The sequence below is a fragment of the Thunnus thynnus genome, chromosome 2, assembly GCF_963924715.1.
Source record: "Thunnus thynnus chromosome 2, fThuThy2.1, whole genome shotgun sequence".
Classification (NCBI taxonomy): Eukaryota; Metazoa; Chordata; class Actinopteri; order Scombriformes; family Scombridae; genus Thunnus; species Thunnus thynnus.
In genome coordinates this window covers 10,421,910-10,439,638 of record NC_089518.1, presented here as the reverse complement: position 1 = coordinate 10,439,638, position 17,729 = coordinate 10,421,910, and the positions used below count along the sequence as shown (strand labels likewise).

At 39.3% G+C, this 17,729-nt stretch overlaps 2 protein-coding genes across 2 annotated transcripts; both read right to left on the bottom strand.

Moving 5' to 3' along the window:
* Positions 1–1,417: 1,417 nt before the first annotated feature.
* LOC137172026 (uncharacterized protein C22orf15) lies at positions 1,418–6,387 on the bottom strand. The gene is made up of 5 exons (XM_067576279.1): positions 4,879–6,387; positions 4,553–4,639; positions 3,817–3,939; positions 3,350–3,424; positions 1,418–3,170 (listed from the first exon to the last, which is right to left on the bottom strand). The coding sequence occupies exons 1-5, from the start codon at positions 4,901–4,903 to the stop codon at positions 3,022–3,024; spliced, it is 459 nt and encodes a 152-aa protein (XP_067432380.1). The 5' UTR covers positions 4,904–6,387; the 3' UTR covers positions 1,418–3,021.
* Positions 6,388–7,172: 785 nt separating this feature from the next.
* Positions 7,173–17,403, bottom strand: adora2aa (adenosine A2a receptor a). The gene is made up of 3 exons (XM_067602477.1): positions 17,246–17,403; positions 11,460–12,166; positions 7,173–9,828 (listed from the first exon to the last, which is right to left on the bottom strand). Exons 2-3 carry the CDS (start codon positions 11,795–11,797, stop codon positions 8,829–8,831), a joined length of 1,338 nt encoding a protein of 445 aa, XP_067458578.1. The 5' UTR covers positions 11,798–12,166; positions 17,246–17,403; the 3' UTR covers positions 7,173–8,828.
* Positions 17,404–17,729: the final 326 nt, after the last annotated feature.

Sequence of the window (17,729 nt, the reverse complement as noted above, 5' to 3'; positions counted from 1 at the left end):
TGTGAGTTATACTAATCGCTAATTAGCCACCATGCTGGGTGGACTTTGGCAAGAATATGTACAAGTTACCTCTGTGTCCAGAATGTAAACTCACATAGTTCATGCTGTTTTAAGCTAAATGTCAAAGGAATATGTTGCTTCAGACATTATAGTTTTACTCCTTATGTTAGGGAGTAATGTGTGTTTTGCATTTAATAGGCTATAAGTTAGAATGAGCTGTAGTTTATATTGTGTATTAAGGCTAGACCACAGTAATATTACTATTTATTATTGAGCTTAAAAAGGCTTCAGATGGTTGTAGCTGTGGCAGTTAGCCTGTGAGAGCTAGTTGCTCACTCTCTGCACTTACTAGCCTCACATCACCTGCTTATGTGATATTCTCCTGTTAGCTTTGAGGTGGACTTCAGATGAAGAGGGGCAACTTGTTCCCTGTGGCTGTCGGAGAGGAACTGACGCCTGCTGATACAAAACCTCCTGAACAACTTTTGGTATTTAATTTCCCAATTTAAGACAATTAAAGGTCTCCTTTGGATTCCTACTAAAAGACACACTTCCTACTAAAAGACACACTACAACCTAAATTGGAGACAATTTAGGTCGTACTAGTCCATGGACTCAGAAATGACTCTTTACTGATTTGACTCTACTGATACTGATTTGTTACCAGGGTTCAATTTGTTATGCATCTATAACTATCAAATATATACTATATTTCACTTTAATGGAAGTGTAAGTTTCCTTTAATTTCATGTCTATAACGTATGTGAGGAAGTAGGATAAAGATACTCTGTGATTATCTTAAGTATAATAAGGATAGCTATGCTCCAGTACAGCAATCACACAAATAACTGGATGTAAGTAGTAATCTGCTATGAGACCCTAAATAAATTCTGCTGAGTTGTTACTCTCATATGGTCTCAGTAATTATTTTATGGTAAACTGAAGCAGTGGTTACAACTACAGTAGTAGAAAAAAATGTTTAAATGCATGGCATTCATTTTGATTTGGCATGTTGAGAGTGGAACAGGGCTCAAAGGCGGGGGGTTGCTGTGCTCATGTCTCACCTCTGGGACCCCCACACTTTTAAAATCGCTGCTCCACCCCTGCCTGTAGTAGTTACTTAGCCAAGTACTTAATAAACCATGTATCCATTACTTTTAGCCATTTCAACCATCTATTCATTACCTTAGGTTTTTCACCATTTATTCATTTCTACCTGTTTCAGTTTTTTAGCCATTACTGAAACCCTGTCACTTTAACCAGTGGTGGAATGTAACTACATTTACTCAAGTACTGTTGAGGTACTTGTACTTCACTTGTGTATGTCCATTCTATGCTACTTTATACTTCCAAAATATATTGGTAATATTGTACTTTCTCCTCCACTACATTTATTTGACAGCTTTAGTTACTTTTCAGATGAAGATTTGACACAATGGATAATATAACAAGCTTTTAAAAAACAACACATTGTTAAAGATGAAACCAGTAGTTTCTAAGCTTTTTGGCTTTTGACATCTTACATAAAGCAGTGTGTAGTCGGGGTCACATTTCAGATGTCTATGAGTTGTTAACAGCTCCACCAAATAGTGATTTTTCCCTGTAAACTTCTCACATGCTTTCATTTCAATAAATGTTCAAATGATCCAATATTTCATCAAAAATCAAAGATTAGAAAAAAAAGTCTGAAAACTGAAAACAGATTTGTTTATCAGAACTTTGTTTTTTCTTCTTTCCTCTCCCATTAATCATCTCACGACCCCCCAGATTTAACTGGTGACGCTTTGGAGGGGCCCGACCCCTAGGTTGGGAACCACTGGACTAAACTAGCTAACTGTATATAAAGTAGTGTAAACTAGCTCCACCTCCAGCAGCTACAACAGTCAAATGAAACACTTACATTAAATCATGCAGCCTTCCTGCACATAGAGGTTTACATTTCACTCTTCAATATTTGCTGCAGTTTGGAGTCACAGGAAACATGATGTTCAACTGATGGATTATCAACACAAGCCAGATTCAAGTGATTTTTAAAACTGAAATGAATATAAACCAGTTCTTCAAGGGTAGAGAAAAATCATTATGAAAATCACTATTTCCAAATACAACAGCAAACTTTAAAAAATGTAATGATAAATCAGCTTAAACGTTAGAACACATAGGTGCTCCCTTTAAATGTGTTTACAAAGAATTACTTGGAACACACAGTCAAGGTCAAATACAAGCATACACAATGATTTACAGAACTGTAACAGTTTTACATTTTGCTAGTTAGAATTACAGAAGCAGCTCACTTTAGCCAAAAAAAGTTAAACAAACTCCTCAACCATTTTACAAAAATGATGCCAGTTAACTAATGCTTAGTGCTCTGTCTAAACTGACTCCATACAAGGCCATGTAGCCACCACTGAGGACATGAGTTCATCCTCACTGTGTTTTAAGGGATGTGAAGGTTTTTGCAGCCTGTCACTATATGTAAGTTTCACTTTTTCTTGGTATCATGTGTGGAAATTTTCTGCCAAGATAATGAGCAGTTGCACAGAATTTTGTTTTGCGATTAGGCTTCTGCTCCAGTATGTCACATCCTGGAGTGAATATGTCCATAAACAGATATAACCAAGTGAATGATCCATCCTCTAGCAGGGCATTATTAGTGGGCAGTGTTGAAGCTGGTGAGTACAGGGGCTTCTCCTTACTAATACATCTATTCCTCATTGTTAGATGTCTAGAGAGGTTGTTTAATTTTTAATTTACCCAAGAAAAGTATTTGTCTGTTTCTTCCACTGTTGTGTATGTATGTAATCTTCATGTCATAGTTGCTCTATTTGGTCAGTATCAGGATACAAATGTTTCTTATATTCAGCTAGAAGTCACATATCAGTTGAAACAGCATAATTTAATCACTTCATTCAAACTACATTCAAAGAATTTCATTTTTCATATATTGCATTGTTTGAAGTCTACATCAGTCTACAGTTTTGCTTAAGATTTTCCAAAAATCTGACATGACTGGTACAGAAACTATTGGACTGGATGGTTCTTGTTACGTCCAGAGAGGTTTTTGCTCCTGGTTTGGTGGGCAGGACTGCTCCTCTGTGTGCGCCCTCTCCTCAGAGAACTGATCTTTCTGTCTCGCTCCTTGTCGGGGTTTGACAGTTTCCACAGCAGCTCTATAACAGGATGATTAACAAACCAATCATCATAACATGAAAATATTTTGTGGTATGATTTTTTTTAAAATTGTAGACATAGGTTTGGCCAACAGGAGGCCTCAGAGAGCCATTTCAAGTCTGTTTCCCATTCTTAGAGTTCAGTCATTCATTTTTCATCTGGCAGTGGTTTTAGTTACCTGTTAACTCAGGATGACTCTGGCTGAAGTTGTTTAAGAGAGACACATATTTCCGATCTCCAGTATCATCATCTCCTGAAGACAAGTGCAGTAGTGAGCTTTACTGGTGCAATAAAACTGCTTACTTTTTGATATTATAGATAACATTTATGAGCAGTTTAATCCATTATATCCTCTAAAATCAAAATATTACATACAGTGCACATATAGGCTACCAGAGAACATTAAGTCACAGTCAACTCACTATTTTACATCCAGCTTCCAAAATTTTAATTGTGAAAAATGGTTATGATTTGGTCTGTCAAACACTTAAGATACTTGCCAGACTTTATTTAACATGATTAGTTATAGTTAATATTAGATATCTAAACTTGGAATCAAACTGTTCAAGTCAGAAATATTTAACCAGATTTTTTTTTAATCTGGACATTTTTTCCTGTTCTGCTGGTTGGTGGAGAGGGACTCACGACAGACTTGTAGGAGGACGTAGTATTGTCTCTCTACCAGCAGGCTGCTGGCTGCATCCACACTGTGCTGCTTGGCCTCCAGGTTCATCACTCTTCCGCTGCTGTCCATCAGGTCCACACACTCTGCAGGTGAGCGACCTCATCTATGATTGCTATCATGGTTGTTTCATATTTACATTTTCACATTTTTTGCATGAAAGCTTTTCCAATCCACCAACCAAATCCAGATGAAGCAGTGACTTTTCAAAATATTTTTTCTGTACTTTCTCTCAGAATTGTGTTGTTATTTTTTTCTTTTTCTCTTTATTTCTAGCTACTTTCTTTGTTTGTGTGGGATGAGAGTGAGAATTTGGAGGATTTTTTGGGAAATAGATTGTGTTTTTTTCTGATTTAAGTTTTAAAAATTAACAAACATCTTTTTGCTGTCACATTAGTTTCCAAAAGCTGTCAGATTTGTCAGAAACTATTGCATCATTTCTTGAGAAATTAATGCTATAGAAGTAAATGGCGTTCATTTTTCATAACATTTTATGTAATAGTTAAGTATTGGCATTAAGAATATGTCAAAGGATATTTTTATTTCTCTATCTCTGTCCACACTATGATGTTTTAGGTTAGATTATACATTATTCATTATTATACTCACTAATTGCCACTAGTTTATCAAATGAATGATACATTCCTTGGCTTCTGCAACGCAAAACAACATTTCTTCACAACATTATAGTAAATATACCTTTGAAGTCCAGACCGCACCTCTCCTTCAAATTATGGATGAAGTTTATCAGCTTACAGTTGAGATTGAACATTTCCATTTTGCTATCTGTCAAGAAAAATATCTTGTAACACTAAAACATTAATCATAATGAAAATAAACCAGTTCACTATTATACTAAACTATGATTTCTAAAACAAAGGAAACATTAGTACATTATGCCACAATCTTCAACATGCTCAAACTTTTGAGTATCTCAAAAAAAACCCATCAAACTTTACATACCAGGTAGTCCACATCACGAGCATACAATGAGTGTAAAATATGTTTATAGGAACTTTACTAACCTCCAAACAGGACAGTGACAAACATTTCTCCTTCTGATGTCAAACTAGTCGTTCTTCCTGCAGTTTCAGCTCCTGTACTGGCACCACCAGTAGTTCAAGTATCTGTTTATACCAGAGAGCCCAGGGAGTAACAGACTTGGACAGGGCACAGGAGGCTGTTAAATCTGTGTTGTGGTCTACACAAAGACTCAGCTCTGAGGGAGAGGCTGTATGAACTGGTCTGCATAATGTAGAGATGGCAAACACACACACACACACACACACACACACACACACACACACACACACACACACACACCTCCTTTGCATCCTCTTCTTCATGTCCTTTACAAAGCTCAGACCCTTTTAAATGTGGGGACAAGGGACTGCTGTTGCTTGTATCCATGGAGTCTCCACACACAGACAGACTGGCACTCTGGACTTTATAGCTACGAGTTGGACAGTGATGTCAAGTCTGAAAAAAGAGGACTTATTGTTTCCCGCCACAGATTGGAACTAATAAGTTGAATAACCAAACCCAATGCTGTTACTGTAATACATATGAAGGAGAGTTTTAATGCAATTTAAATCCTGATTCTATGCTGGGGGGTCTGGGGCAGTCTCAAAATTCAATTCACAAGAAAAACAATCTCCAATACAGAACCCTATTTAAGAAATTGTAATCACTATTATCTCCCCAGTGCTAAATCAACAGCAAAAATCTTCCTACATGGTTACTGTACACAGCCAGTATTAGCAAACAGTTGCCTATTTACACATCTAGCAGACATGGAGCAACATTAGCATCCATTTGGAGTCATATATCTGGCCACTTTGTGAATATCCAATATTTATTCTCCATTTTGCCTTTGCATCAACCACCAACTCCAGAGTGAAAATCTGGCTCTTTAGCTCTAAATGCACTTTGTCTGTCTGTTGTTTGGTCCAGGGTAGTTAGTGTACTGTGTGTCAGTGGGTTTATCAGAGCTTTGAAAACAATGCTGGTGAGAGAGATGAGGGTCAACCAGAACAGTAAATATGCACACTGTAAAACCAAAGCAGAGCAGGAGGGGATTTGCAGTTCTCATGGGTTCATCACTATGAGCAACACCTTTCACATCACACTTTTCATTTGATCCATTGTCAGTATAACAAGACTAGAGTTTACAGCCAAGCTAACAGCTCTAGAGACTATACTTAAGCACAGCAGTGTTTTGAGCTAAATGCTAACATCAGTATGCTAACATGTTCACAATGACTATGCTAACATGTTGCTGTTTAGCAGGTATAATGTTTACCACACACTTAGTTTAGCATTTTAGCATGCTAACATTTGCTAATTAACAGTAATGGAGAAGGGAATGTCATTAGTTTCGCAAGTATTGGGTGATGATGGTGCCAGAAAAGCTAAGTGATCACCAAAGTTATTCAGTTTAGTTCAGTTAATCCTGAAGGGGACATGAACGTCTGTAATAAATTTCATTGCAATCCATTCATAATTTTTTGAGACTCAAAACCACAAATGCCAACCTCAAGGTGGTACTTAAGGAAATGCCAGTGGATCGCCAAAGTCATTATGCTCTTTTGGCCATTGTGATTATCTGTACCAAATTTCATGACAATTCAATTGTTGTCAAAACATTATGATTTCAGTAAAAAACTAAAATATCAACCTGCTGATGGTGCAAGGGTTGGTGCAAGGGATGGTGCAAGGGTCAGCTCAACCAAAGAGGTGAACCGACCACAGACTGACAGTGCCATCCCTAGAACCATGTAGGCCAAGCAGCTTTAAAGAAACTAACAAATAAATAAGAACAAATTTATGGTTCTGTTGCAATGACAATTACATTTTCTCAATAGATCTCCTACATAGCGTAACATTTTGAATCCTAACCTTGATATGACCCAGCTGAGGAGACAAGATGCTGCCACACAGAATAGCAGCAGACCACAAGGACTCGGGAGATCTCTGTGGTGAATCTTTAAAAAGCACTGAAGACCCCTGGGGAAGCTTTCAAAAAGAAGTGGGCCCTGAGTCCTGTAACCTGAACTCACAGGGGAATAGCGATGAAAGCTGGGAAAATAAAGAGATCCAAAGATAGTTTGACTGCTTAATTAACCATTTCCCAGAATGAGCAAACCAGATCTCAGACTGCTCCACAGCTTTCCAGATCTGATATGAAACACAACCCTGCCTGGTGAAAAGCCAGTGAGAAGCCTGGAGCTGTTCCTACAGCTACTGAATAATAACTGGGAACATTTTGTGGCCATTTTATACAGAGAGCCACAGAGCAGTGTAAATACAGTACACACACTTTAAAAATGTAAAAGCATTTATTTAAAGACAGGGGTTGGTGCTAGTCTGCTTGTGTGAACACAGAAGGCAATAGCTGCTCCGGGCAAAAACAAAACTTCATCCATGAGTTTGATTTAAGTCTTCACAGTCCTCTTCATATCATTAACTGTCATTCATCAAACTATCTCAGAATTTACATGAATTTAACTTAAATAAGTACACAATCAAAACACACGGAGCAAACAGCAAATACGTTTCAGTATAACATTACCAACCTTGGAGCCTTTGCCTGTTACATTGCTGTTAACATTAACATGAATCAATAGGTCACTGGTGAATGAACTGCCCTTGTTTTTTTAGTCCAACTAGAGAAATCCGCCCCTATTCATTTCTTTTGGAACATATGTAAATCGCTGTGAAATTACAATACAAGAAAAGGGAAAAGGTGAAAAATAAAAGCTGTTTAGCTTTTTCCAAATGAGCATGAACTTTGCTAAGTAGGTTGGAGTGAATTTAAAAATGGTGTGAAAGCAAGAGGTACAAGTGATGGTGCAATACTGCTTAAAGGGGACAAATGCTCATTTACAGGTCTATATCTTTAATCTGGGGCTCTAGAATATCTTTGCATGATTTACAGTTTACAGTTGCATGATTTAACTCCTTATTTATCTCATACTGGCTCTCTATGCAACCCCTCAGTTCAGCCTCTGTCTGAAACAAACTACAGTAGTAAGATTTCACAACTTTTTCTTGTTCTTTACTCAAAATGTCAAATTCTGAAATACATCCATAGATGTTCAAGCCTGAATCCGATCCAACCATGGAAAAACCTTGGCATCAACATTAGCAACCTAGGCTACGGAACGGACAGCCGTTTATGCCGTTTATAGCCAACGTCAGCTTGTCACCAAGGTAGAAAAAAACATTGAAAACGAAGCGTTGAGATCAGGTTTAAGCCCTGGTTTTTGACTTGCAGGGAGTATTTCTACATATGATAACCTCAAGTTTTGAAACTTTGACCCTGTTTAGCATAGATATCCTTCACCAGTATATAAATAACAGAAAATCACAAAAAGCTTAATATGTCCCCTTTAAGAAATTATCCTCTGTCCATGATCCATGGTAGTGATACAAAGTGAAATCCAACAGAGAGCATTTATGCCCATATCCCTGAAAATTAAGACAGTTTCAGGAGCAAATAATATTAATCAATAATTTAATGATAAGTTGACATGAAATAAGTTGACAGTCACTGACATGTATTCTTTCAGCCTGCAGTTGAAAAGGACTTCCATTTTAATTTCTTCTGAGAGCGAGAGGTCCACTACACCTTCTCTCATATTAGCTGAGCTTTGGTAAGTTCAACGTTCAGCTGTTGCTCAATTGATTTAAACCACTCTTGGTCATGTGGGGTGTTGAGGAGCCCCTAGCAGTGGTTTTAAACTCTTGGTCTGATTAAAATTTAAAAAGTCATTTTGCTTAAGTAGTGGACACAGTTTAACATGACAAGTAGATTTAAGTCAACTTAGTAACGTATGTTGTCCATTGTCTGTGTACAGTGCTTCCATTGTGGATCAGGACAGATCACGATCCTTTGAGAGCTGCTGCTATGCAGACATTGACACTTCACTGTGAGGCCCTTGAATATTAATGATTGATCTCTCTTGTGTGTGCGTCAGGACACCTTTGCCAGCTCACTACAGCAGCTCAGAGATGTGACCTGGACAGAGTTCAGGTTCTGTTTGTCCTTTTCCTCCACAACTTCTGCTCCTGCGCAGTCGTGCTGCTGCTCCACGTACTGTACATGATGACCCATGGGGATCTGAGTCTGTGTGAGGGCTTGCAGTGGACATGGCCCCATCTTAGGACAGTGGGAGATGACAACTGATAGAGGGGGATGGGACACCGCCACTAGACCGCCCCCTACAGGAGAGATGTGAGCTGGGACACGGTAGGAGCTTTCACAGCTACTGCTGCTGCTGTGCTCAGTGAACAGATCAAAGCTGAGGTCATTCACCTTGAGTCTGATGGAGTCTGTGATGCTGTTGCGAGTGGACCCGTGCCTACTGCTGCCACTGTCAAACATCTCCTTCTGGCCCAGGATGTGGCGTCGGATAATCCTACGGAAGGTTTGTCGGAACTCCCGGATGCGGTAGGCGTAGATGAAGGGGTTGACCACCGAGTTGGCGTGGGAGAGGATAATGGCCACATACATGATCCAGAGAGGAGGACGTTTACACTGAGGGCAGAAGAGGGTGAAGCAGTTGATGATGTGTAAGGGCAGCCAGCACACAGCAAACAGCCCCACTATGATGGCCAGAGACTTGGCAGCCTGGACCTCTTTCTGCAGCGTGGTGCGCGACTTCTCTCCATGAGCCGCCTTCATCTCAATGAGCTTTAGCTGGTGGCAAGCTGCCATGAAGATACACAGGTAGATGGCCAGCATCAGCAGCAGGGGGATCAGCACACATGCAAAAAAGTTAAAGTACACCATGTACTCCATGTTCACCACCTCCTCAAACAGGCACTTCATCAGGCCGTTTGGGCAGGTGCTGTTAGAGCTCTTGGCCACCTTGTGCCAGCCCATCATGGGGGTCAGGCCGATGATGATGGATAAAACCCAGCAGATGGCGATGATGCCTCGTGCCCGTCGGCCTGTCACCAAGCTGTTGTACCTGCAGAGGGAGACAATACAAAAATCCAGCATTTAGGTCTGTCTGGCAGGTCTTTTTCAGTTCAGAACTCAGAATTAGAAGTTTGGACTAAAGTTTCCACAATTATCTCATATTAGATAAAACACTGTACACTATAAATGCTTATGTCTGAGATTTGTTTACAGTATATGAAGCCCCCCTGAATTATTGATAGCTCTGTAGAAGCTCTTCTCATCCCGGAACAAAAAGAGAAAAGGATAAAAAAAAAACAACAATTTTTTCAGAACTCCTCAAAGGAAGAGTCTATTTTGAGTATGCCTGTAGCACAGTGTGGGAGAGCAGCTGAGACATTTGGCTTGTTTCTATCACATTCTTGAGATGTTAAAGTGCAAAGGTTAGTGCTGCAAAAACAGCACTAGCCCCCCACCACCACCACTATTTGCATCTGACAGGGATGCAAAAAAACAATGCAGAGGAACCCTCACATATCTTAAGCAGAGGGGGAGGTTGTGTGAAACTGTGTGGTTGAGAAGGCAGAGTTCAACGTGACTCTGACCATATATGATGAGGTCACAGCATGAGCTACTGTATTGCTGTCAGCATGTCATTGGGTGACAGGTTAAATTTCTGCAAACACCCCATTCTTGGCAAATTTGAATGCTAAATCTAAGCTGATGTGCACCATAAACAGTCTGACATGCACAGTGCTTTTACAGCAAAGTCATAAAGTAAGATTACACAAGGGGGTTACAAGAGGGTTACACAGTCTGTATAAGCAATTAGAGCAAAAATCATTTGATTGCTCCAGGGAGACTTGGCCTTGTGGGAGAAATCATTTCTGGACACATTTATTCAGCCAAGACTTTCTGGTTCAAAAGTCATGTCTTTACTGATAGATAGAAATGAAATATGGAGCTTTATTGTGAGACCTCCACTGCCCGGGACTAAGAGACACATTAAACTAAACTGAGAAGAAAAGAGAACAAATGATGATACATTTAAATGCATCCTGCATTCTTCTTTAAGAATAAAAGTGATTCAGGTTATTGTTTTGTTGTTTCTTTTTCTTTCTTTTCTTCCAACTTTTGGAATGACTTTCGAATAAGGCACCCTTTCTAAAGGTTTTATAACCTTTATAACTGTCTTATTAATAGTTCATAAACCATTAATTAATACTTTATAGGTCAGTTATTAACTAAGTTATTAATAAGAACAACGTTTGGGTTGCCAGATTGTGAATAATTCCTTGGGTGGGGTTAACCTTTCTATTTGGTAATAATACAACTATACATGTTGGTAATCCTCACTTTCTTCTTCAAGTCTGCAGCTGTTAAGGTTATTACATTATTATTAAAGGCTTTTAAATCAAGACTGAACAAGTTAATAAATTAATTTTGGACCAAGTATGTGGTCAAATGGTCCAACCACTCAAATTAGTTTTTATACAACCTGGCAGCCCAAAAATAATTCTTACTAACAGGTGCTCTGTAAAGCTTATCAACCATTAACAAAGCCACTTAGGATCTCTTTATAAATGATGTCTGAAGTGATACAGAACTTTTCTCTCTTTCACCTGTAACTACATAACAAGTGCCCAGACACACTTGTAACTGATATGAATTCCTCAGAGTTTGGTCCTCTGGGCCACTGACCTGAGTGGTATCTTGATTGCAATGTAACGGTCTATAGCGATGGCCAGCAGGCTGAAGATGGAGCTCTGGGTGAGAACCAGCACAAAGCAGGCGATAAACAGGCAGCCATAGAAGTTGGAGCAGAAGCCAGTGCTGATGACGATGGCGAAGGGAATGGCCAGGACGCCCACAGCGATGTCAGCCACCGCCAGTGACACCACAAAGAAATTGGTGATGCTCTGCAGGTTGCTGTTGAGGCACACAGCCCAGCAGACCAGCACATTACCCAGCACGGAGAACACAGCAATCAGCAACTCCAGGACGATGTAGAGGGTGGAGGCGGCGGGGTCATCCGGCATGGTGAGACAAACGGCAAGGTCACTGATAAGGAGGGAGGAAACCTCGCCTCAACGACCATAGCTGCAGCCTGGCAGCCTTCTCACCCTTGACACCTCCACAAACATCCACCAGGTGCACCAAGCAGCTGCGGCAGCTCCCTCAGACCTGCTCAGCTCACACAGCTGAAAAAAACTTTTACTCAACTGCAGATGAAGCTGTCATCATGGCTCCAAACTCCACACACAGGACATAGTCGTCTCCATTCTCTCCTCGTGAAGCTCCTCTGCTCTTCTCTTCCCTCAGGTCCTTCCCCTTAGTGGCTTTTTCCCATGAACTTCTCGAGGGGCTGAGATGATGCCAACAACACGCATCACTGGAACATTATGTCGCTGCCGATAAAGAGTTGCAGAAGTGAAAAGGAGGAAATGCTTTTACCATAAAGGAAGTGAATTTCAGCACACACACTTGCATCAGATATGCTTCGAAGTAAGTCAGTAGTGTTTCAGTAGTGTTGAAGGATGTGTCAAACACATGCTTGAGTGTTTCTAAAAATAAATTTTCTTGTTTCTAACCTAAATGGTTGCATTTATATAGCATGTAACAATCTTTCTGCTTGCTAGTTCACCCATTCACAGATAAATACTAAAATAATCACACTATAATGATTCTAAACAAAATACTTAAGATTTACTTGTCAGAATATTAGGTTGAAATTGATGTATGAGAGTCAAAGTCAAGTTTTTTCATGTGTAAGGCTTCCATCTAATGTAAAAGTGTTTTTTGAAACAAATGAATTATTTAAGGGCATAAATGTTTCCGTAGTTTCCTCTACAAATGAATGGGCAGGTGGGGTCACTTTGCCTTAAAAAGCTTTTAATCTAAAGACTGTCCAGCACTCTAACACTCTGACAAGGGTAAATTCTGGGAGAAACACTAAATACTTTTTCATTCAAATGGTCAAATTGAAAGATGTCACCAAAACTATCAGGAGCTGTGAAATAAAGACTGAAATAGCTGAAAAACACAAGTTAGTCTGTGTTTATGGGCATGTATTCATGGCTGACTTTTGTGCAACTTTGGATTTTCCAATGACTTCTATAAACAGCCTCTCTTGACCCTGCAGAGGAGCAGTGGGATAGTGGTTTGTATAGCCTTTATCAGTGTCAAACGTACACATACTGTAGCAGAGCTCCCAGTGCTTTGCAACACTAAGTATTGTCTGCAGGAAACATGGAGGATGCTGCTGCTGCAGCAGACTGAGACTGTATAGTGAAAATACTGGGTGTCACTTTGAGTTATTACAATCAGGGCCTGTATTTATTAAACGGATACAAGTGAAATTTTTGACTTAAGTGAAAGCTAAAAGTAAAAATCCTTCAGTTTTACTCCCACTTACAGACTTAAAGCTGCACTAACAGTGGAAAAAAGGGAACTGGAGCACACCGATTAATTTGCAGCCTTGAATTATGCAAACAGATTAATGTTTCGACACTAGGCTGGTGTGTCTATATCAGAGTCATTGTGGTAAAAGACATGACGCAAACAACATATATAGTCAACCTAGACCAGGTGTACAATTGTGTACAAGTGGCTGAACAGGGTTTCAAATCTATTAGATAATGAATCAAAGGGTGGGAGTTGCCATGGTCAGTGTCCAAATGCCACACCCCTAACACCATGTCAGAAACAAAAAACGTAGATCTCTCTTAAAAGTGTATATGTGTTGTAATCCCAGCTTCTCTGTTCTTTGTTTTGGTATTTGCATTTAAGTGCATGTGAGTCCCTCCCTGTCCTCCTTGTGTCTGTCTTCAACATGGCAGCCGAGTCACAAACTTTCTCATATTAAAGCTAAACAGTACGCTAAAATAGGCAATGTAGTAACAGAATCTTGATTCATATTTGATCAGGACTGCCTAGTTTTACAGTTTGATCTGAGTTTTGTGAGCCGTGTGTTCAGATGCTGCTTTCTTTTTTCCCCAACTTTATTGAGTAAACGACACACGCATTTGTTTTGGTCTGAGATGCTGTTGCTCTAGTGCGACATCTAGTGGCTAAATATCATATATTGCACCTTTAAAGTTATAAAGATAAGAGTACAATAGTAGAAAGTACTTAAAGCTGCACTAATCAATATTTTTATATTAAAAATGGATCAAATGACAACATGTAATGTGAAAGGTGTCATCTTAGTGATAACACCACAGAGAATTGTGACGTGACTCTCCAGTTCCCCTCAGCTCTATGGAACTTTTAACATCTTTCAGTTCGTTGTTTTACGGCCCACAACTCTAATCACAACTTTAATGTTTCAGTTCAGTCTCATAGCTTTCACAGTGTCGTTTTCAGATACAGCAGGCAGCTTTTTCCAGCGAGTAAGCTGTAAAAACCCACTGTACACTATCTGTTCAGCACCAAGAGGCAAAAAGAAAGGGTTAGCGACTAGCTGGTGAAAATAGTGGAACATTAAGCAGCTGTGGAATCAGATATTCCCTCAGGAGTTGGTGAAGAGCAAAACAGAGCTAAAAGGAGAGTGAATAAACATTTGCAAGGTGGCTGGAAAACAACCAACTTCAGACGAACACTAATGTTGCTACATATCCCCTGGATGTGTAAATGAGCCACTGTTTGCTAACGAGTTTGCCATATCACTTTTAAAGCTAATTTGTCACTTTTGTTTTTACAGCTTGATTCCGCTTCACCAAAGTAACTAAAAAACAAGAACAGAGCACTCAAGGGATGTTTTGAAATAACTGTATGGTAGGCTACATCATGAGTTAAAATGAATGATATGTTAGTCAGAATAGGGTAGTTTTAGCTTACTGTTAGAGCTGCTGCTTTTTTTGTAAACGCTAAATGTCACTTGACAAAGACGTCCTATTCTTCACATTTTAGAAAAGAATGTTTTATTCTTCTGTTAGCTCTTCAGAGCATTCTTGTGTAATTCTTAGAAGTTTGATGAATATGGCCGCTGGTCTATTCACACCGCTGAATCACGCTGCAGTAAGGTTCTCTGATATCTGTGAATTGTAAAAGTTTTTACTAACAGAAATTGCTGTTTTTGTGGCGCTGAATCCCTCAGAGGGAATGTTTCTTGAGGTCACATCAACTTCTAGGAGATAACAGCTGCGCTGGAACACTGAGGTCTTTGCTCTCTCAGTCAGGCTTTTCCCTTTGGGTCAGATGAGACCTTTTTATTAATACTAAAGACTTGTTATTTCAAAGTCGATAGTTATCAGGAGATTTTTTTGTTCATTATATTTGACTTACAAATAAAGTTTATGTTGGTCTCTTTCCTCTGAGCCCAGGATATTTATGTGTCTTGATGTCAGAGACTTTTGGTATTGTATTACAGTGTATTAACAGATTTTATGCAGCAGCGGTGAGTCCAAAACAAAATTCCCTGAGGACGGTAGAGGAAATAATGAATCTTTGAAAACTACGGCAGTGAATCTCCCATGCTAGCAATGCATCCTACAATAGCAAGCTGTCATGAGATTGAATGTGAAACATATTGGAGAAACTCCTGGGATTAATAGAAAAACAAGAGAAAGTGAGATTCTTAAGGTCTTGAGTTCACATCAGCCACTTTAGGACATACAGTTAATTTATTAGATGTTTTGTATACACTATAAGTGCATTAATTACTAAAATAACATTTACATGTCCATTTAAATTAAAGTGACCTCTGAGAGCACCCTACACTAATCAATACAGTATAACATTACAAATCATAAGTTAATAGCTGTGACATGAACAGCTTGGCTCCAAGTTAACCCACTAGAGGGCCCCAGTATTACCTGCCTCAGGCTCCTTATTATATGATTTAATATTGTACTTTAATGGTGCATATTCCTAAAAAATGTTTAATTAATCAGATTAACACAAACCTACTGACACATAATGGTTATGGGGCCTCAGGGGCCCCTAAAGGTTTGGCTGGAGTCCCATCAAGCTTTCAGTGAGTCTCTAATGGATGTTGACCCAAAGTTTTACTGCCTTTCTAACATTGTTTTGTTAACCAAATTGATGCTGACGATGTTTCTATGAATTAAATGTAATATTTTCTGGAGAAGCTGCATTATGTAAGTACACCACTGTATCAACAAAAGGACGCTCCTGCATCATTTAGTTCATCTTGAATTCCTGATTTGTAGAGAAATCCTGTCTCAAAAAGTTATGTTTACATTGAGTGTTACTCATGAAAAAACATTGTTTATCACACTTGGGTAAGTCTCATACTGGACCAAGTTTGGCTTCCAGACTAGTTTTGATGTCACAAATCATGCTTGTAGGTACACGCCTTAAACTCAGATTCAAGGTGAACACAGAGAAACTTTCCACTTTTGGCAGATGAATGTGAAAACAAACTCTGCACATACATCATTCTGCATGAAGCTCAAACATTCAAGTGAAGGAACAATAAGCAAAACATATTTTTGAGTGCAGGGGGACTTTAAATATTTCAAATCCTGCATTGTTTACATTAGGGCTGGGCAATATATCGATACTATATTGATATTGTGATATGAGACTAGATATCGTCTTAGATTCTGGATATCCTAATATCGTGATATGGCATAAGTGTTGTCTTTTCCTGTCTTCTTAAATGCTGCATTACAGTAAAGTGATGTAATTTTCTGAACTTACCAGACTGATCTGGCTGTTCTATTATTTGTCTTTACCCACCTAGTCATTATATCCACATTACTCATGATTAGTTATCAAAAATCTCATTGTGCAAATATTTAGTCAAAGTACCAATAGTCATCCCTACAGTATCGACGCAATATCGATATTGAGGTATTGGGTGAAAAATATGGTAATATTTGATTTTTTTCACAGCACTAGCGGAGGTCCAAAACACCACAGGGTACCTTTAAAGAAGTGTAAAGTTGGGGCCACAACTTCAAGTTGGCCCCCTTGCAGGTTAATCCAGCCATGTCATAAGACACTGCCTTCTCTGAACATTAAGGAATTTATTACATGCTTTAAGTTTGCTAGAAATCACAGAGCGCAGGTAGAAGAAGAGCTAAAATAAATGTGACACTATCATGAGGATACAGGTAAGTCAGAAATGATATGAATGTTTTGTTTGTTTACCTGCAGAAATGCTGAGGAGACAGTGTACTCCCCCCCCCCCCCCCCCCCCCCAGGTTAATACCTGCTAGTTTAGTTCTCACAGGTGAGGAAACCTAACACCTGCTGTGGGACACCTTGTACTAAACATCACTTTACCATCTTCCTCACACAGACACCACATGCTTTCAGATGCTTCACACGCAGCTCACATTGTTCTGCCTGCGGTAAAATGTGATACATGTACATAAGAGTTAGTATAAAGTCACCATTACATATGTAATCACGTTTGGCCAATGTGGATAGTAAACTCCAATATTCAAACGCCCATTTTATTGACTTTGTGCAGAATGCTCACGATAATCAAACTGGTGTCAATTAAAATGACTCACCTGCGGTTATTGGCTTTCATCGGGCAGAATGTAGATTTCCGATTCTCTGTTCCAAGAAGTAAAAACACACTGAATATTTCTGATCAATAACACCGCCTCTTTAGTGAATGACTTCAGACAGATGAGACCTGCTCTTTTCCTCCCTCTCCGTCTCCCTCTCTCTCTCTCTCTCTCTCTCTCTCTCACACACACACACACACACACACCCCTCCCTCATAAAACATATTCAGCCTGATTGTGCCTGTTTCCTCTCCAGGGGCGGGTCAGCTAAAAGCCTGCTGTGTGTACACATGAATCTATTGATGATGACACACATTAAGGTTTGCTGTGAAACCTGAGACAGATGAGTCAGGTGAGCAGCTTCATCTAGAAATGATCTTACAGTTGAGGACAGACATCCAGGTATTAGTCAGTGCCAGATCTCTGTCACAGTCTAGTAACTGCCTAAATCAAACGCACTATTTATTTGTAACTGTGCAGTGAG

Bases quoted from the DNA above. Each gene is read 5' to 3' on its own strand.
- LOC137172026 (XM_067576279.1), bottom strand. From the start codon at position 4,903: ATGTTTGTCACTGTCCTGTTTGGAG. The intron at 4,640-4,878 runs GTTAGTAAAGTT...TTTTCTTGACAG, and splicing joins TGTCACTGTCCTGTTTGGAG to ATAGCAAAATGGAAATGTTC. The intron at 3,425-3,816 runs GTGAGTCCCTCT...ACTTGTCTTCAG, and splicing joins CGTCCTCCTACAAGTCTGTC to GAGATGATGATACTGGAGAT.
- adora2aa (XM_067602477.1), bottom strand. From the start codon at position 11,797: ATGCCGGATGACCCCGCCGCCTCCACCCTCTACATCGTCCTGGAGTTG. The intron at 9,829-11,459 runs GTCAGTGGCCCA...CTCCCTCTGCAG, and splicing joins GCAATCAAGATACCACTCAG to GTACAACAGCTTGGTGACAG.